This window comes from Narcine bancroftii, chromosome 7 (genome assembly GCF_036971445.1).
Source record: "Narcine bancroftii isolate sNarBan1 chromosome 7, sNarBan1.hap1, whole genome shotgun sequence".
In the NCBI taxonomy this organism is placed as follows: Eukaryota; Metazoa; Chordata; class Chondrichthyes; order Torpediniformes; family Narcinidae; genus Narcine; species Narcine bancroftii.
Genome location: NC_091475.1, coordinates 160,403,546 through 160,425,372, shown reverse-complemented (window position 1 = coordinate 160,425,372; position 21,827 = coordinate 160,403,546). Strand labels below are relative to the sequence as shown.

The following is a 21,827-nucleotide window of genomic DNA, read 5'->3' as shown; positions in this document are numbered from 1 at the left end:
TGGAGGGAGTGAGATAAAATGGACTGCCCTCTGACCAAGAGCAGGGAATAAAAAACATTAAAGCATTGGAATTTTGAAATGAAAAAAAAAACACTGGAAAAGTACATGCTAAGTGGCATTTTTGAGAACAAAGTAGAGGATACTCCATCCCTGATGTGAATATGCAATGTGAAACCCAGTTAAAATGTTACAATCTGCTTCATGCATCAATTACAAAGCAGAGGTACCGACTATGTTCAATCAAGTTTGCAAGTTTGTATTCCAGAAAATCAGGTATTCTATTTTGTAAAAATCTATAACTCCATTTTCTGTCCATCATTTTGACATATTCTTCAATGTCAACATCACTGTTTAATGCTGCATTGTGTCAAAAATGAATGATATTTTATTGTGTCTGAGCCCTGGCTGCAGACTCAATGACTGGAATCACATCTTTTGTATCAATCAAGATCAGCCCCTTTATAAAATGCTAATCACCTCCTCATTTTCTAATGTTATCGAGGATTTTTGTTAGACCAACTCAGTATTTGCACTGCTCTATATCAGACAGTCTTCCGGTAAAGCTAGGGAGTGTCCTCCCATTTGCTCTGTATCATTCTGCATTGCTCAAAAAGGGGTTTGGTAAGTTTAAAGGGAGTGCAGAAATGTAGAGCCAAGGCAAGATTATGAGGAGTACAAGAAATGGGCCCTGCTGGTTTTATAATATGGGAATAAATACGTTTGTATTAAAAAAAAAATCAGGATTTCTGAACAAATAGATTAATGGATTTTATTGCATAAATATTTTCTTTCAAGGAACAAAACAGTCAACCTTGATCTATTCAACAAAAACAGATTGGGAGGTGCAGGAAAATGGTAAAGCTCTGCAGAAATTCCTGGGAGTTTTATACAGCTGTCTATAACATCCCCAGTGGATCCTACCCCTCTGAGAATATTAAATGACATTCCACTTTAAAATGCTCAGATGATTTCATTGCTCTAGCAAGACTGTTTAAAGAGGATCCTATTTAAACTATAACTGAAAAAGAAATCACAGATAATTTTAAAAGCCGAGATAGCTGAGATTCAATTACTGCTCACTTTGCTACTAAGAAGATAATGTGTCTTTAATAACCGAATGATAAGTCTGACAAAGGTATTCTGTTTGGGTTTTACAGGAATTTCTGCACTAAATGCAGTATATTTCTCTTCATGGAATTACAAGGTCAAAAAAAGGACATTGTGAATTCTTCCAATATCTAGGTCATGTGTAACATTAATAAATGACCTAACCAATTTACACTCTAAGTACACTGGTTTGACCCTTCAGTGATCATATTAATATATTATACAGGTCAGATTGGCAGCAAAGAAGTGGGCACTGTAGCGCAGCACAATACCAGAGCCGCGGGTCCACTCCTGACTTAGAATGCCATTCGTAAAGAATATACATTCCCCTATGACTGCATGGGTTTCTGTTGGATGCCCTGATTTCTTTGCACATCTGAAAGACATGCCAGATTAATTGACTACAGTAGCTTGATTCTGTATTAAGGGATAATGGGGAATTGATGGGCATGAGAGACCATTAGAGAGGTACAGGAAAATAAGGAGGAGAGAACTGATGGGATGCTGTTCTCAAACATTAGAACATAAGAAATAGGAGCAGGAGTAGGCCATCTGGCCCATCAAGCCTGCTCCACCATTTAATAAGATCATGGCTGATCTGATTATTGACTCAACTCCACTTACCTGTTTTTTCCCCATATCCCTTAATTTCTTTTTTTTGATGTAAAAACCTATCTAACTGAACCTTAAATATGTTGAATGAAGTAGCCTCAACTGCTTCCCTGGGCAGAGAATTCCACAGATTCACTACTCTCTGGGAAAAACAGTTTTTCCTCATCTCCATCTTAAATCTACTCCCCTGAATCTTGAGGTTGTGTTTGTTGTAATTAGCAAATAATATGTTGATTTCATTAAAAAAAATAACCTTTAAGAGTGAGAGTAGGATGCTGCTACATTCAATTCAGATACATGGCATGATTAAGATTAGATTATGGACAAGAAGCAAATGATAAAAACGCTAGCCAAAAATGACTGGCATTAGATTCATACATCAGATGCAAGGTAAAATTCCATGTTCCCTGAAGTTGTGTCAGAATCTCAGTCTGCTGAAACACTAAAAGTTTCAATTTCCCACACATGTTTAAAAATAAATGCTCTACATGAAATCATTTAAATTTGTCAGAGGGAAGTGTGCATATGAAACTGAAATTTCTAGTTTCACAATTTGCAGGACTTACCATGGCAAAATTCCCATCCCATTAAATCTGATACAGAGTGGAAATGAAAGAGCAGCTATCCTCATGCATCACTGAATCCCCCTTGTCACATTTATCAAACTTGTGGCAGCTGACATTATAAATATGAAGGTGCATCAGAACTGGGCAATACATCTGGCACAAAGGACAGAGGGAAATAAAGAAGCGAATTGCATTATTTACCCTCAACATGCCACAATATGGAATTTCTTCCAAAAATTGAAAAGGAGCTTTTCTGGATACTTGACGTCCACATAATAATTTTTTTTCTACTTAAAAGTAACTTGCATAGTGATATCTTGAGATCTTATATACTTTGACATTGTTAAAAATAGTTTCAAACATTCTAGATTGTATTATTATAAAATTTACATGGATAAAACCTGTCATTTTTCAACTTAAAAATCCCACTTTGTTCCAGTTACCAAACATACAGAACTGAAACAATGATTTTCTTCTGCAATACAAGAAGTAGCTTAAAATAATGAATATTTAAAAAAAAAGATGATATATCTGGGCATTTTTAAATTAGTTCATAGGGCATTCATACTTACTGCTTTAGACGGGATTGCAGCAAATCAAGTCGCTCCTCCCTTAAGCTACCACCACAGAGTTCTCCGATTCCAGGCACCAGAAGATCCACTGCTGCCACCTAGCAATCAATATCATGGAACTGTTGAGTTTCATAGTACATAATATTTCAAATCAAGGCAAACAAAGTTGATTTCTTTTGCCTTATAAGGTTTTATATATAATTTACACTTTACAAAGAGTTATTACTAAGCCAGGATCTGATAGTATATCACAACTTACAAACAATATTGTTTTCAAAGCTCAAAAAGTTCTTCAATATTTAGTGAACTATAGCTGAAAATAAATGTCCTCTGCTATTAGTGTCAGGAATCATTAATTACCAAGACTGGCTTCTCTTTATCACATGGCAAAATTAAGACCATATCACATCCACATTACTTGTTAGGCTATGACAATGTTACCATACTCAGCACATTTGTTACAAGATATAAACAGGTTTATAAGATAAAAACAAGCTGGAGATTGACAATGGTAAATTTTGTGAAGGAATGCCTTAACAGCACTAACTTCACTAATTGTCTTGAGAAAACTCTTCACTTAAACATTTATTTCCAACTCTTAATGGCACCAAAGACATTTCAAAAACTTAATTTCCACTGGAAACAAAGTGCTGGGCCTATTCTTGCCTTTTCCTAAATCTTGTCAAGGTGCTCCAGGGTAGGGCCTTGGGACCAAACCATGAAACCTATGAGCCACTGAGGCCTTGGTGTGCCAGATTCAGAGTCATTCCATCTATTCCCATTCACTCTTATCATGGATGCATCTCCACAAGCACTCAATCTAATTTAAAGATTTGCAATTAAATTAATTATTTTTCTGCTCGATATCTAACGATGTTCAGATTGACTTCTAAACCATAGCTTGTTTATAAGTGGTGAAAATTAAAGTGAGGTTGAAGACATCATAATGCAATGTTTCATTATATTATTCATATTTTTGTAAAAAAATTTACAATCATTAAAATTTTTGTAACAAACTTCAATCAGAATTTGGAGCAGCGATAAATAACAAGACTTTAAACATCATGTCTCATATCACATGGCATGAGTCAATGGATTACGGTTAAAAAAAAACAATTCATATAAATGATACTATTTCTGCTTACTGTATGTTGAGGTCTATCTTGATTATCTCTGGCATAAAAAGGCTTGATGTCATATGGATAATTAATCACAAAAACAGGGGTGTTGCCACAGTGCTTCACCAGATAATTCTCATGCTCAGTCTGTAAGTCACAGCCCCACTGTAAAAGATGATAATCAATAATTACTTTAACATTAAAGCATTGCATCTAGAATTTAATCTGCAGTTGTATCCATTCATTTGATTTCTCAATTTTATGCCAAAATTTGTATAAAGTTTATACTTTTTAAACAAACTATTAAGTTACTCTTTTAACTGCTGGCTTTAAAAATAACTTTCCAGACTCACAAAACAATGAAAGATTAAGCACCTTCAACTACATTCCATGAGCATTATATTTTCGATGTAATGCAATTGAAGAATAGAATTTCCTGCAGATCAGACACAAAGTCAGAAACATATTATTCCTACTAAGCTTGATTCAAATTGACCAACATGACCATTCACATTATTACTCTTATCTTTTAATGGCAAATGAGGAAAATAAAAGCTAAATTATGTTCTTGATATGCTTCTAAATGTAAGTGACAAAACATTTATGGATTCCATACACTTTAAAAAAATTTCTTCATGGTGCCATTGGTGTGTTGGGCCCAGGAAAGATCCTCCGAGATGGTGACTCCCAAGAATTTAATTTGCTCACTCTCTCCACCTCAGATCCCCCTATGATCACTGGATTGTATACCTCTGGATTTCCCTTCCTGAAGTCAATAATTATCTCTTTAGTTTTGGTGATATTGAGTACAAGGTTGTTGTTGGTGCACGATTCAGCCATGTTTTCAATCTCCCTCCTGTCTGCTGACTCGTCTCCTTTCTTTATATAACCCTCTACCTGGCATCATCAGCAAATTGGTAGATGGTGTTATGGTCAACCAAGTCACACAGTTGTAGGGGTAAAATAGTAGAGCAGGTGACAAAGAATGCAGCCCTCTGGTGCTCCGGTAATAAAGGGGATTGTGGAGATGTTCTTACCAATCTTCACTGATTGTGGTTTGGCGGTGAAGAATTCCATGATCCAATTACACAATAGGGTGTTGAGTCCCAGGTCTTGGAGTTTGCTGATCAGTTTTGAGGTGATGATGGTGTTAAATGCCAAAGTGTAGTCGATAACGAGCATCCTGATAAATGCATCTTTACTGTCCAGGTGTTCCAAAGCTTTATGTAGAGCCAGTGAATTGGCATTTAGGCCCACAGCTATCAGGCTTCCCTTGTTGTTTCTATTTTCATCTGAAATCTCCACTTCACCCGGGAGATAGCTTTTCACAGGCCATACCTGCTCCTTCTGTATTGATCTGGATCTCTGGACTTAAATGCATGCAATCTAGCTCTCAGCAGATTCTGAATTTCATTGCCCATCGGCTTCTGGTGAAACACACAACAATTTAATGGGGACACACTCATCCACAGCTGTTTTGATAACGTCTGTGACAGCCCTGGTATAAAAATTCAGATCCTCAGCCAAGTCCTTTTTTTTTGAATACTTTATTTAAAATTTTAAAGCACAACACATTCAAATATGTTCAAGTATGATAAGTCATTTACAAAAAAAAATGTGGTATATACCAAATCCCCCCTACCCCCATCTCACTAAACCTCCCTCCACTCCCTACTAACCCTAACCCAAAAAAAAGGAAGAAAGGGAGGAAGGAGATCCAACCATCAATAACCTAATTAAATTCCATGAATAAGGGTAACAGCACCACAATGGGCCATGGAAAGTTCAAAACTTTAAACCCATACAATCGAAATAGGGGCTCCATACTTTCCGGTAAAAAAGATAGTTATCAAGAAAGTTGTGCGTTATCCTTTCAAATGGAATACATGATCTCAATTCCATATGCCATCATTGCAAACTTAAATCAATCTCATTTCCAAGTAGTCATTATACATTTTCTCATTGCAGCTAAAGCTAATCTTAAACTTGCAATTTGATACCTAGTTAATCTTAATTTCAAACCCAATATTTTAACATTACCTAACAAAAATGTTGGTTCCATCAACAATTCAATTTTAAAAACTTTCTCTAAAAACTCATTAAGTCGAGTCCAAAAAGGTTTAACAGTGTCACATAACCAGGTAGAATGTAAAAAAGAACCTACTTCTTTATGAGACCTAAAACATAAATCTGAAGCAATTATATCTCTTAAATTTTTTGGGAATTAAATATAATTGATATAGATTAGTTCATTATAATTTTATATATCTCACATTAACAATCTTAGTCATACTATCTTTACATATCTTCCTGATCAATTGCTATTCCCAAATCTTTAATCTAGACTTATGCAAATCTATCTTAAGGATTTTATTCCGTAATAATGAATACATTTCTGATACAATTTTTTTCTTCCCACCTTCCATTAATAAAATTTCAAATTTTGACTGCCTCGGCAACCTCAAAGTATTTCCAAAATTATCCAATAATAAAGCTCTAACTTGATAATATCAAAAAAAGAGTTTTTTGTGGTGTTTCATATTTTTCATTCATTCTTTGAAAAGAAATAACCAGCTTCATAACAATCTTGTGCAGTTTTTATCCCTTTCTGATCCAATATTTTCAAAAGATGGTTATTAAGAGTAAATGGAAAAAAGTTTATTCTGACATAAAGGTTGCAATGGAAATTTTCCCCTGTATGCCAATTTCCTCATTTATCATATTCCATAATTCAATTAAATGTCTCAAAATAGGTGAATTATAAATAATTAATAACTTAGAATTGCATTTATAAATAAATGGCTCCATCTTCTTCTCACCAATTTTAATTAACTCAATATTAGCCCATACCAGTGGATTTTAAAAATCAAACATTCTATTAATAAATTTCAATTGTGCTGCTTCATAATAATTTTGAAAATTCAGCAATTGCAAACCTCCCAATTCATACCTCCAAGTTAATTTTTGTAAAGATACCCTAACCATTTTATCTTTCTACAAAAACTTCCTCACTATAAAATTCAAGTCTTTAAAAAACTTTGGAGGAACTTTGCAAGGAATAGATTGAAAAAGATATTGTAATCTAGGAAAAATATTCATCTTGATACAATTAACTCTGTCTATTAATGTTATAGGTAAATCTTTCCATCTATTTAAGACATTTTTAATTTTATGAAATAAAGGCAAATAATTTAACTCATATACATGATCTAAATTCTTATCCAACCTAATACCTAAATATTTAATTTGGTCTGCCCATTTAAATTGAACGATCTTTTTTATAATCAGTATAATCAGCAATAAAATCTCACTCTTTTCCCAATTAATTTTATAACCTGATATTGCACCATATTGATTTGATCTTTCATATAACAATTTAAAAGAATTTTGGGGTTCTGCTAAATAAATCAAAACATCATCAGCAAATGAATTAATCTTATACTCCTCAGATTTTACTTTAATACCTTTAATATTATCATCTTGTCTTATCAATTGAGCCAAAGGTTTAATAGCTAATGCAAACAGTGCCGGAGACAAAGGGCAACCTTGTCTAGGTGATCTTTCTAATAAAAAAGACAATGACATTTGGCCATTTGTCACCACTCCAGCAGAAGAATTTCTATATAAAGATTCAATCTAACTAATAAACATTGGTCCAAACCTAAATTTTTCCAATTCTTTAAATAAAACACTCCATTCTACCCTATCGAATGTCTTTTTGGCATCTAATGATAAGACCATTGGTAAGTTGGATTCCTCCTGAGAAATATAAATCAAACTAATTAATTTTACAATATTATTTGCAGAATAACAATTTTTAATAAATCCAGCTAGATCTAAATGAATTAAACCTGGAAAGTAATTCAATAATCTATTTACTGGAACCTTAGTTACAATTTTATAATCAACATTTAACAAAGAAATAGGTCTATATGATCCAGTATTTAAAGGTTCTCTGTCTTTCTTAAGGATAACAGTTATAATTGCCTGAGAAAAATAATCTGGTAAAGAATGAACCACCATTGCTTGTTTCAATACATCTATTAACAAATGCATTAATAAATCTTGAAATTGTTTATAAAATTCAGATGTAAATCCATCTTCACTGTGAGATTTCCCATTAGGCATTGATTTAAGTGCTTCTATAATTTCTCTATAAATAAAGGGAACATCTAATTCATTACATTCTTGAATACTCAATAAAGGAAACTAAAGGTCGGCTAAAAAATTATCAATTTTTTCCTCATCCTTTTCTGATTCAGATGTATATAATTTCATATAAAATTCCTTAAAAATATCACTTATATCTTGGGGCTTATATGTAATTTTTGAATTTTTCATAATAGTATTACTTGTTCTAGAAGTCTGTTCTGTCTTTAATTGCCATGTTAATACTTTATGGGCTCTCTCCCCTAATTCATAATATTTTAATCTAATTCTTTATAATAATTTCTCAGTTTTATAAGTTTGTAATGAATTATAATGCAATTTTTTATTTATCAATTGTATCTTCAGTCTCCACTGAATTCTGCTGTAAATCTTTTTCTGAATTTTCTATCTCTTTTTCCAATTTATTAACCTCACTAGAATACTGTTTCTCAACTTTATTCAAAAAATAACTTGTCCTCTTAAATATGCTTTTAAAGCATCCCACAAAAATAAATTTACTATGAACTGAATCTGTATTTCTTTGTAACTATTGCTGTATTTGGTTTCTTATAAAATTACAAAACTCTACATTTCTTAACAATAAAGAATTAAATCTCCATTTATATGTCAGTGTCTATTATTTCTGAGCCAATACATGTTAATAATAAAAGGGAATGATCTGACAATATTCTACTTTTATATTCAGCAGATACTACACATCCTTGATAATAAAAAAATCTTATTCTAGAATAAGAATCATATCAAAACGAATAAAACAAAAAAATATTTTTCTTTAGGATTCAACCTTCTCCAAATATCAACTAAATATATTTCCTTCATTAATGACTAAATTTGTTTTGCCACTTTAGTGTTAGTTACTATTTTCGTTGATTTATCTAATAATGGGTCCAAAATCATTACTTTTTCATATGCCTGTGCCAATTAAAAAAAAAAATCTTGAATAAATGTCTCATCATCAACATTTGGCGCATATATATCCATGTGTCCAAAATTCTGAATAAATTTGACAATAATCACAAAAAGTCTACCAACTAAGTCACAAATAACTGATTCTAATTTAAAAGACAGTTTCTTATCAATCAAAATAGTGATACCTCTAGCTTTAAAATTGAAAGAAGCTATATCTTGACCAACCCAATCTCTTTTCAATTTCTGATGTTCCTTTTCAGTCAAATATATTGCTTAACATAACATAACAATTACAGCACGGAAACAGGCCATTAGGCCCTTCTAGTCCGCACCGAACCAAACACCCCTTTCTAGTCCTACCTCCCTGCACAATGCCCATAACCCTCCATCTTCTTCTCATCCATATACCTGTCCAACCTTTTCTTAAATAATACAATTGACTCCGCCGCCACTATTTCTCCCGGAAGATCATTCCACACGGCTACCACTCTCTGAGTAAAGAAGTTCCCCCTCATGTTACCTCTAAACCTCTGCCCCTTAATTCTTAACTCATGTCCTCTTGTTTTAATCTTTCCTCCTCTTAACGGAAATAGTCTATCCACATCCACTCTGTCTATCCCTTTCATAATCTTAAATACTTCTATCAAATCCCCTCTCAACCTTCTACGCTCCAAAGAATAAAGACCTAATCTGTTCAATCTCTCCCTATACTCTAGATGCTTAAACCCAGGTAACATTCTGGTAAACCTTCTCTGCACTCTCTCCACTCTGTTTATATCCTTCCTATAATTAGGCGACCAGAACTGCACACAGAACTCCAAATGAGGCTGCACCAACGTCTTATACAATCTCAACATCACCTCCCAACTCCTATATTCCATGCAATGATTGATAAAGGGCAGCATACTAAAAGCCTTCTTCACCACCCTATTCACGTGAGTTTCTACCTTCAGGGAACGATGTACCGTTACTCCTAAATCTTTCTGCTCTTCTGTATTCCTCAATGCTCTCCCATTTACCACGTATGTCCTATTCTGATTCTTCTTACCAAAATGAAGCACCTCACACTTATCAGCATTAAATTCCATCTGCCATTTTTCAGCCCACTTTTCTAAGCAGCCCAAATCCCTCTGCAATCCTTGAAAACCTTTTTCATTATCCACTATTCCACCTATCTTAGTATCGTCTGCATATTTACTAATCCAATTCACCACCCCATCATCTAGATCATTAATGTATATAACGAACAACAATGGGCCCAATACAGATCCTTGAGGCACACCACTGGTCACCGGCCTCCAACCTGACAGACAATTATTCACTACCACTCTCTGGCCTCTCCCTTTCAGCCAATGTTCAATCCATTTGACTATCTTAAAATTTATACCTAAAGACTGCACCTTCCTAACTAACCTTCCATGTGGTACCTTATCGAAGGCCTTACTGAAGTCCATATAGACAACATCCACTGCGCTACCCTCATCCACATTCCTAGTCACCTCTTCAAAAAATTCAATCAGATTGGTCAAACATGACCTTCCTCCCACAAATCCATGTTGAGTGCTCCTGATCAGACCCTGTCTATCCAGATGTTTATAAGTACTAACTCTAAGAATTTTCTCCATTAATTTACCTACCACAGACGTCAAACTTACAGGCCGATAGTTGCCAGGCTTCCTCCTTGAACCCTTTTTAAATAACGGAACCACATGCGCAATGCGCCAATCCTCCGACACTATCCCCATATCTAATGACATTTGCAAGAAAGCAATGTCTACTTTGAACATTTTAATAGAAGCTAAAACTCTCTTCCTCTTAATCGTATTATTGAGCCCGTTAACATTAAACATCACAAAATTTAATTTACTCGTCATCATACTTAATATCGTAAATGTCAAACTTCTGCTGCCAGCTGGGACAGGACCCCTGTCTGTGGTTAATCTGGAGAGTAAAATATATCTCCTTGATAGAAAGAAACCCTTAAAAAGAGAAAAATAAAAATATATAAATCTCCGCAAAGAAAAAAAAACTGACAAGCAATACTACCATCCTCTATAATATGGGAAATGACCAGTGTCACCAAATGGCCAACAACTTCAGAAGGAGAAACGAGCAAAATCACCTCCCCTGAACAGAACAATTAAGTAGAAATAGCAATACTTAAAGACATTTCAAGTATAATACGCAGCTTGCAAATCCCTATTAACTTGATCATCATCAGTGTCAATTTCAGTTAATTCATGGCATTCCACCTTCTGTGAACCATTCTTCCTCTCTTCTCGAGCTAGCTTCAATTGTTGAGTAAACTGATCTTGACTTCTCCCAGTTTATTTTCAGCCAATGAAAGAGCATCATCTTCATCAGTAAACAATTGACTTTGATATTTGTCATAAAAAACCTTGAGAGTAGCAGGGTACCCTTTCTTCCACAATACAGCTTTAGCAGGATTGAACTCTTTACGCTTCTTAATAATAGTTTGGCTCAGGTCTGCATTAAAAAAAAGACTATTATGCTTGAACAACAAAGGGGTCTGATGATTTCTTGCATTTTGAACAGCAACTCTCAAAATTATTTCTTTATCTTGATAACGTAAACACCTAATTAAAATGGAGCGTGGCAGTTGGCCAGGAAAAGAATTCTTCCGAATAGCTCTATGTGCTCTGTCCAATTCCAAACCATTTGGAAAATATTCTCTCCCCAAAACTTCAGGAATCTAACTCTGAAAAAAAAACTGCACTGGATTTGTGCCTTCAAATTTGGCAAACCAACAATCTTAACATTATTCCTTCAACTCTGATTTTGCAAAATATCAATTTCCTTTAATAAATCATTTCTTTGTACTTCCCAAGCAGTAAAAGAATCCTCCATCTTATTAACCGAATCTTTACATTGTACCAAATCTGCGTGACAATCTTGAAAATCCTCTTCAATTTTCCAAAATTTAATTGTCCACCAGCTTCACACATTTTGCTACATCAATCTTAATAGTCAACATTTCTTCCTTCATACTACTAAATTGTTCCTTCATCAATGAAAAAGCTTGACTCACTTGAGTTGACAATATTTTCATGTTTTGTTAAAATATCAAACTGGCTTGCTTGATCCACATAAGTTGCAGGCCCAATTTTAATCTCAATATACTGAACAGTCTTAGTCAAGGGTCCACCCTGATAAATAACTATTTCCTCTTCTTCAGTAGTTGGGATGATTTCTTCTTTTTCAGCCACTCCAGCAATGTCTTCCTCCCCCTCCGTTGGCATGGACGGCAATTCCACCTGTCTGTGAGGTCTAGGCTTCTCCCTCAGCAGTTCAGCACCACTGGGCTGTGAAGAGTCGCGCCCCCCCCCCCCCACCCCCACCCCCACACCCCGCAGGGAGAATGAAACCCTATGCCGTGCACATGTGTGACTGCTCCCGGGACTCGGAAGGAAGAAGTCTCCGGGCTCCAGCGCCATTTTCCTTGGAGTTCCAGGGGGACGGCGCTGGGGTTACCTGGACGTTAGGCGGTATAGAAAATAAATCACATGAACTACCATTCATTAATCCATTACTATGCAACAATGTTACAAAAGTAATAATCCATTATGTATTTACTACACAAGGCCACAGAAATGAATAGAATGCAGGAGGTGGCAGGATATGATGAAACATGTGGTTCCAAACATGATTAGATTAATGGGTAGAAAATAATGAAAATAATTGTGGCAAGCCAAGGGATGACATCCTGTTAAGATATGAGGTTATGAATGAATGGGTGCAGAAATGTGATTAAGTCAGGACTATAAAATAAAAAAAAGGGGAGTGTCTCATAGCAGCAGGCATTTGAGAGTCAAGGCTTTGATTCGTCTCAGCCTTTACTTGCAAATAAAGGTTTAACTTTTCTAAAGAACTCTCCGCGTTGCCTGACTTATTTTTGGACATCAAAAAACCACCATAGTGACGGCTGCTTCATCGATTTTGATGGAAGAGGAATTTGTTATTTAATACGTCACAATATAACCAATCTCTAATAATATTTACACAAACTTTGTAAGTATATATATCTATATATTACCTATAACTATATAGATAGGTATAGTGACTTTTTCCATTTTCTCCCCAACCCCCCCTACCTTCCACCCCCCCCCCCAAACTACAGAGAATAAAAAACAAAACCGAAAAGAAAACAAAAAAAACAAGGGAGTGGGTCTTTGAAATATTGCGTGATTCACTTTTTCTTTACATATACTATTTCTCGTTAAGAGCTGGAGGCCCGAGGTTGCGGTTACCAATAAATTTTATATATGGGTCCAAAATTTGTTCATGTTGTGCGTGATTGTCTCTTAAGTTATATAAATTTCTCAAATGGAATACATTTGTTCATTTCTGTGAGCCACTGCTGTATTTTGAGGGGTGTTTCCATTTTCCAAGTATTTATTATGCATTTTACTGCCACTAATGCAGTTTTTGGAATCTGTTTAAATTTAATTTTAACTCTTTTACTTGGTCTTTTGGTATCGTGCTTTTTGTAATTTGATCTAGTATTGAAATATAAATCCTCTCAAAATAGTTTCACTTTTGTACATGTCCAAATTGAATGTACCATTGTACCAATTTCATGTTTACAGCGAAAACATTTATCAGATACTGTCAGGTTCCATTCTTTTAATTTTTGAGGTGTAACATATAGTCTGTGAAGCCAATTTGATACCAGGCATTTATTGTATTTGTCATGGTGCCTGCACATAATTCCTTCCAAGTTTCATTATTTATTTGTACGTTTAAATCATTTTCCCAAGATGCCTCATCTTTTTCTTGTCTTGTAATTTAATATATATATTTGTAATAAACTTTTTCATTATCATAGTGTCCATAATTATATATTCAAAGCTACTACCCTCCAGAAACCTTAGATCATTTCCCAGCTTTTCTTTTTAGTATGTTTTTAATTGATAGTATGAAATATTGAACCATGTGATATCCATATTTATCTTTTAGTTGTTCAAATGTCAATAGGTTATTATCAAGAAAAGTTTTTTTTTTATTCTTGATGTTCCTTTTCTTGACAATTCCTTAAAAAATGTTATTCATTATGAAAGGTATTAATTGGTTTTGTTGTAGCAACATATTTGGTATTTGATAGTTTATTAACTTGTGCTCTAAATGTATTCTGCTCCATATTTTTTATATATGGTGTAGTATTGGCAGACTGCTATGTTGCACTAACTTTTGTAAAGTACATGTTCTGAAACACTTTCCCCTAGTTTATATAGTTCCATTCTAAGCCAGGCTGGCTTTTCTCGTACCTTATAAAAATCCAAAAAGAGTCTTAATTGGGCAGCCCTATAGTAGTTTTTAAAATTTGGCAACTGTAATTCCCCTTATTTATATGTCCCTATCAGCTTTTCCAAAGCTATTCTTGGTTTCTTACCTTTCCATAGAAATTTTCTTATCAATTTATTCAACTTTTGAAAAAAATTCCTGTTACGGGAATAGATAGCGTTTGAAATACATATTGCAACTGTGGAAATATATTCATTTTGATACAGTTTACACTCCCTATTAGAGTTATCAGCAAGTCTTTCAATTTCTCTAAATCTTCTTCTATTTTTTTTCATTAACGGCTGCTAGTTCAATTTAAACAAATGATTTAAATTATTATTTATTCTGATGCCTAAATAATGTATTGCTTATAAAAGGGGATTCTTTTTTACATTGTTATAGTTCGCTATATTCATTGACATTACTTCACTTTTATCATTGTTAACTTTGTACCTTGAAATGACCCCATATTCTTTCAATTTGGTGTGTAACCTCTTTAATGATTCTTCGGGATGGTTAAATATACTACGATAAACTAATAAATTAATTTTAAATTCTTCCTCTTTAATCCTTATTCCCTTTATCATTCTGTTATAATTTCTGCCAATGGTTCTACGCCAAGATATAAAGGGAAGGTGATAATGGGCATCCCTGTCTTGTTGATCTATTCAATTTGAAATAATCTGAAATATAACCATTTGTTAGCACTCTTGCCTTAGGATTATTACATAGGGCTTTGATCCAATTTATATATTTTTCTGGTAATTTAAATTTCTGAAGTACATTTAAGAGAAAGCTCCATTCCAGCCTATCAAAGGCCTTCTCTGAATCTAGAACTATTGCCACTGCTGGTTCTTTATTTTCTTGTGCTATATGTATCAAATTGATAAATGTACATACATTATCTGCTGCCCTTCTATTCTCAATAGATTCTGATTGATCTGATTTCTCCAACTGCGGTAAACAATTTGCTAATATATTTGCAGGTAATTTTACGATTAATTTATAATCAGTATTTAATAAGGAAATTAGTTTGTATGAAGAAGGTGAAAACGGATTTTTCTGTTTTCAGAATTACTGTGATTATTGGCATCTTACAAGATTCAGGTAAACTCTGAGTATCTTCCCCCTGTTTTATGACATCTAAAAAAGATGAAATTAATAAATTTTTAAAAAAGATTTGTAAAATTCCGAAGGGAATCCATCCTCACTTGTTGCTTTATTATTTGGTAGATTAATTAATGTGTTGTATATTCTGTAACCGTCAGGGGATTTGCTAATTTACCTTGTTCTTTGGTATTTAACTGGGGTAACTCAACATCTGTCAAAAATTTATCTATTTCCTTATTCTTCTCTAGAACCTCTGAATGGTAATAATTGTTTATAAAACTCCTGCAATTTTCATTAATTTCTTGTGGTTTATATGGAATCTGATTATTTCCTTTCCTTGTTGCTATAATAGTTCTTGTTACTTGCTCTGTCTTCAACTGTCAGGCCAAGATTTTGCAAGTTTTCTCACCTAATTCCTGGTATCTTTGTTTTGTTTTCATTATGCTTTTTTCCACTTGGTATGTTTGTAACGTATCATATTTCAATTTTTTTCTCCATCAATTGCCTTTTTTTCTCTATATCTTCTCCTTTCATTAAATCTTTCTCTGCATAAATTTCTGATCATCCTCATTAGGTGCATACACATTGTATAAGTTCCAGGATCCTGAGTAGATCTGGCATACTATCATAACATATCTCCCAGCTGGGTTTGTAACTACTTTTTCTAGTTTAATAGACATTTTTTATTAATTAAAATAGCCAAGCCCCCAGCCTTTGAGTTGTAAGATGGTGCTACCACATGACCAACCCACTCTCTCTTCAATTTATGATGCTCTTTTTCTGTTAGATGTTTCCTGTACAAATGCAATATTTATTTTTTTCCTTTTTTAGTGATGTCAATAACCTTTTTCTCTTGATTTGGTTATGTATTCCATTAATATTAATAGTCATAAACTTCAACGTATTCATTCCGTTAGCCCATGTCTTTTTACATACCACCCTCTCAGACCCTCCAACTCCCTTTCTCCCACCACATTTTGAAATTTAATACATCTTTCGATAAATGTTGACACAAACACCCTGAAAATTAAAAAAAGAGTAAGAAACTGTAAAAATGAAAACATAGAGAACCCCGCCCCCCCCTTTTATTGAGTTTCCTTTGCTGACCTGCAGGCCAACCACAACACCCTAAGATTTACAGGCTGCGGTATAAATCACACTTATCAACTGATTTTGCAGGAGACTGTCCCTCTCCCCAGACCCAGCCCTTCCACAGAAATTTTATAACTTATTTTCTAAACACTTAAACAAAGTTCCCATTTAAATCAACTATTAATCAACCGGTTAACCTCCAAACCTATTTACAGATATATGGTCTTAAACTGTCTTCTAAGTTCTGTCAATCACTCTCTTCCTTGTTGAGTATTTGTCAGTTGTTCAACAAAGTCTCAAGCTTTTCTTGGGTCATCTATTTTGTCTGTCCGGGATGAATATTTTTAACACTGCTGGGTGTCACAAGACAAAATTGTAACCATTTCTCTATAATGTGTCTTTTATTGGGTTGAATTCCCTGCGTTTCTTTAAAAATTCAAAACTTATATCCGGGTAGAAATTTTTTTTTCCCTCTATGTTCCAATGGACCTTTAATTTCTTTTGTTCTTCTGGCCACCAGCCCTAATATTTTTTTCCCCATGTCGGATACCTTAATAACTTGACCAGGATGGAACGTGGTCTTTGTTGCACCTGTGGCTTTGGTGCCAAAGCTCTGTGAGCTCTTTCAATTTCTATTTCTTCCTGGATTCTTCCATCTCCAAAACTTGTGGAATCCAGTTTTTTAGAAATCCTTTTATGTCCGTGCCTTCCACACCTTCTTTCAGGCCCACTATTTTAATATTATTACGCCTATTAACATTTTTAAGAATGTCAATTTTCTGGGCCAATAAATCTTGTGTCTTTGTGACCTCTTTACTCCTTTCTTCTGCTGTTTCCTTTAAGACAGTCATGTCCATGTCCACACCTTTCACTCTCTTCTACTTCTTCATATCCCTTATTACATTTTCCATACATTGAATTTTAATATCTGCTTCAAGCACACATTCTCTATTAACTCTGATTTGTGATATTAATGTTTCCATTATCACTCTCATCTGATTGTCAAAGTACTTTATATCTACTGTTTATTTTTGGCTTTGACCTTTAATTTTCTTCTGTATTTCCTTTGTCACTTCTAAGTCTTCTAACTCTTGCTCCGTATCCTCCATTTCTCCTGCTTTGCTTGTGGTTTGGCTTACAGGAGCTCTCTTCAATGTCTTGCCTGGAATGTGTTCTACGCATGTGCAACTCTTCACACATGCGCATAAGCATTCCCTTTTCTTTCTCAGTCAGCCATCGCTGGTCCCTGACCTGCACCCTCTAACCCCAACACTGCTCACCTGCCTGCTTCACAGTGCGGGCTACATTACCCAGGAGAGCTTCCAGATCCAGCGTGCAGGTAAGGGCTTTTTTATTTTCTGGCCATTTCTTCGGTTCTTCTTTGCTGTTCAGTGCAACTCTTTCCTTACTCAGAGCTCTTTTCTTTCAATGTTTATGTCCTGTTTCCTCTATTTTTTTTGTTACAACTTTGCTTTTTTCCCCACTTTTTGTTTTTCTCTGGGGTGTGCAGGTCTCATCTGACCAGTTGCTACTTCATCACATGACCAGGCTCCAATTCTAAGGTAGGCCCAAGTTCTTCACTATTAATGTTTGTTTCGGGACCTTATTTTCCCCAGTTTGTTGCTTTGTTTTCCTCATAGCTGCTTCTAGTAATGTTAGTAATAATTCCAAAAAATCTTTGTATTGTTGTTTTGTTCAAAAAAAAAACTTTTTAAGAGTCAGGTTTTGAATATTTCTGCCAGGAGAGGTGTCTTCCCATGTCTCCCACCTACGCCATCACGCCACGCCCCAAGCTGAGTCCTTGAACACTGCCCAATCCGCTGACTAGAGGAAGACCTGTAACCATTCTTCAGCCTCCTAGGACCACCTTCTAGCTGTCCAGATCTCCAGGGCCTCTCTTTTTAGGCTTTGTCTGTACAAAGAGCCAGGTGATCCGACTTGCCAAAATACAGTCTCGGGTAAGAACGGTATGCCTTCCTTATCTTTGTGATACCTTGATGAAGGGCTCAAGCCTAAAATGTCAGCTATGTAATTTTAACTTTGCTATATAATGGACACTGTTTGACCTGCTGAGTTTCTCCAGCATTGTATTTGTATCAAGATTTGTAGTGCTTCGGGCTGGGCCGTCTCTTGTTTACTGACCACATCATGCAGCTCAGCAAGTACATATTTGTAATTGCCATTGGGAGGGATATAAACTCAGGAGAGAATCAGTGATGGGAACTCTTGGGGTAAATAGAAGCATCACTAGTTAGAAACTCTTATATAGTCACTAATTAAGTGAACTCCAAGGAACTTGGTGTTCTCTACTATCTCCACTACAGAGTTGTTGATGTGTAGTGGAAGGTGATCATTCCTGGTCTTTGTGAAGTCCATGATCACCTCCTTCATCTTGTCCAGATTAAGACTCAGGTTGCTACTCTCGCACCACATCATGAGATTTTGCACCTCTTCTCAATCGTGCAACTCATCATTATTGCTGATGAGGCTAATATTTGTTGTGTCATCTGCAAAACTGACGAACTGTTGGAGCTGAATCTGATGATGTAGACATGGGTCAAATGTATACTGATTGAGAACGAAAAATCTGAAAACTTTCATTTCCACTTCCTCAGTGCACTTGCAGAAATCATTCAAGAAAGTGTGATTTACCGGATGAGAAATCAGTCAGAAATTATTAAACCACCACAATTTTGAATGAATCCAAGCACCATAGTTAAGCAATTTTCTCAATTTTTAGATTATCATCTTGAAAAAATTATTGAACATTTAATAATATAAGTACCTAGACATGATTGCCACAAGTGAAGCATTTTGTCTCAACAACTTCAATAGTTATACTAGAAAAACAGTCTAATTGTTTAGATTACATTTTTTTGAGAAACACAGCAAGTCATTCAAGGTAGATGAAGGGCTCAATCCTGAAATGTTGGTTATGTATCTTTATCTTTGCTATATGACAAATGCTGTATGACTTGCTGAGTTTTTCCAGCATTGCATTTTTACAATTTGCAGACTTCTCTGTTTCACAAAATTAATTTACGTGCTTTTTTTTTTACCTTGGGTTCAAACTTGAAGGTTTCTGTACTTCTTTGCAAAACATCAATTGCTTCAGTATAGGAGAGCCTAAAAAATATATTTTTTACTACAATTACATTGAATATGATTTTACAACAGATTAAAATTATGGTCACATTTAGAGCCCATCATATTTCACTAACTGCCAATAATAATTGTGTTACAGTGCTAGGAAAAATGTCACAAAAAAATTACGTACAAGATATCAAAAGTGAAAAGCAAATGAATCTGAAAAACTTTCACATGCTGAATTGATGAAATCCAAATACAGTAAAATCCCCATTATCCAGAATTCAAGCAACTGGCAGAAAAAATACATTTAAAAAAATATTTGAAAGTTTAAAATTGGTAGGCCCCAGTGGTTAGTTCACCAATCACGTAACATGCAATCTCAAGCAACAGGCAAATTCACTTATCAGGCATGTACCCATCCCTGTAGGTGCTGGATACCAGAGGTTTTACTGTACATATCTTTACAATAACAATGTCAAACCATCAGAAACGTTGCCTAAGAGTTTAAATAATTCACTTACACTTGAAATGGATTTTTCAGCATTTCCTCTAATCTTTCCTACAAAAATAAAAAAAAAATGATTATTCCCTTTGATGAAAGTTGAGCAGCATTTTCCTGAAATGTTTTAAGATCATCAGCCCAGGTACTTTATTATTCTTACTTAATGTACACCATCATCCCTCTTATCATTAAATCACACCACTCCACACACTACATCACAGACCTTCTGCTTCATTCTTTTTCAGCATTCCCAACACAACTTTCCAATCTTGGCATTTGCTTAAAATCAATTCACCTCTGGAATTTGCTGCAATTTTATTGAGAGGTTATTGGCCCAAAAACTTCATGGCTTCTCTCTCTTTTGATGATACCGGACTTGTTGAATGTCTCCAGCATCTTTTTTTAAAAAAAAAGACTGATGCCTTGAAACAGTGAATTTTGTAAATGTCAAATAACATAGCTACCAGAGTTCTGTGATAAAGGAAGTGAATGTTTAAGAGTTGTAATGTTGCAAAATAAGCAGACCTTTCATGCTCAATAGGCTCATCCAGATAATTGAACAGTATGCCTAACCTACGACACAAAAAAAACTGCCAATGCTAGAATCCAGAGCAAAAATATGCTGGAGAAACTTAGCGGGTGAAGCCGAATGAGTGGAGGAGAAAGGCATTGTCAATATTTTAGATCAAAACCTTTCATCAATACTTTGAGAAGCTAAATTATGAACAAATATTGCAAAATTTGCAGTCCATATCCTACTCTTGTTGACCAGATTTTATTTCAGCTGAAAGTTTTTCCAAATCACTTTACATTCTTAATACAGTACATTTCCCAATATCCAAAATTCAGTTAACCAAAAAGTTCAATTATCCGAACTTTATTTCGGCAGAGACATGACATCACAATTGAAAAAAAAATTCATTTGACGTGGTCATGTGGGGCTTTAACACGCTGTTAGCACCAACTGAGCTCAGAAGCAGCTGGGAAGACAGACGGTGAACAGCTGGTGGCCGCCTCAGAGAAGCAGGTTGGAATCCAAAGCTATCAGTGAGCGACTGGAGGAAGTCGACAGGTCAGGCAGCACATGGGGAGATTGTCTTCATTTCAGATAACTCCCTCCCCTCTTTCTTTCCATTTCTTCTTTACCCTCCACTGTACTTGGTTCTCTTCTGTCCTGGCGTCATCAAAGAGAGCAGCCTCCCAGGCAGGAGCAGGGACCTCGGGCTCCCAGGCAAGAATGGTGACGGCATTGGTGAGGTGTCAGGGAATGGCAGTGGGGAAGTGTCAGGGATTGGCGACGGCTGATCTTCCATTTTCTTCCGTTAACCAATACAAGTATTCTGCTGATGCTACTGGCTGCTTAAAGCCATTATTTCAGTTAACTGAAAAATCCAGTTAACCAAAAAACATCCCATCCCAAGCTTTTCAGATATGGGGAAACAAACTGTACTTTACTCACTCAGACAATGAACCTATTCACCTACACAAACTGTTTCAACATACAAGTTCTAATCCTCTTTGGAAATGCAACACTGAAATTCATAACCAATGTCATGTATTAATCAAAATGTTGATTCAGTTTTCATGGGTGAACATGCTAAACTTTTACAGTACCAACACGAAACCATTAAAGCTGCAAAAAAAAAAAAGTAAAAAATCAACATGCAGGCAGCAAATG

General features: G+C 35.0%; 1 protein-coding gene across 4 annotated transcripts in view; it reads right to left on the bottom strand.

Annotated features, from left to right (window-relative positions):
- The window catches only part of nars2 (asparaginyl-tRNA synthetase 2, mitochondrial), a 73,132-nt gene that overhangs the window by 19,362 nt on the left and 31,943 nt on the right, over positions 1 to 21,827 (bottom strand). For all 4 annotated transcript variants that reach the window (XM_069890981.1, XM_069890983.1, XM_069890984.1 and 1 more), the window contains 4 exons: positions 20,169 to 20,206; positions 19,617 to 19,683; positions 4,003 to 4,140; positions 2,858 to 2,955 (listed from right to left, as the gene is read on the bottom strand). In XM_069890981.1, coding sequence (XP_069747082.1) covers positions 2,858 to 2,955; positions 4,003 to 4,140; positions 19,617 to 19,683; positions 20,169 to 20,206 — 341 coding nt within the window. The remainder of the gene's footprint in view (positions 1 to 2,857; positions 2,956 to 4,002; positions 4,141 to 19,616; positions 19,684 to 20,168; positions 20,207 to 21,827) is intronic.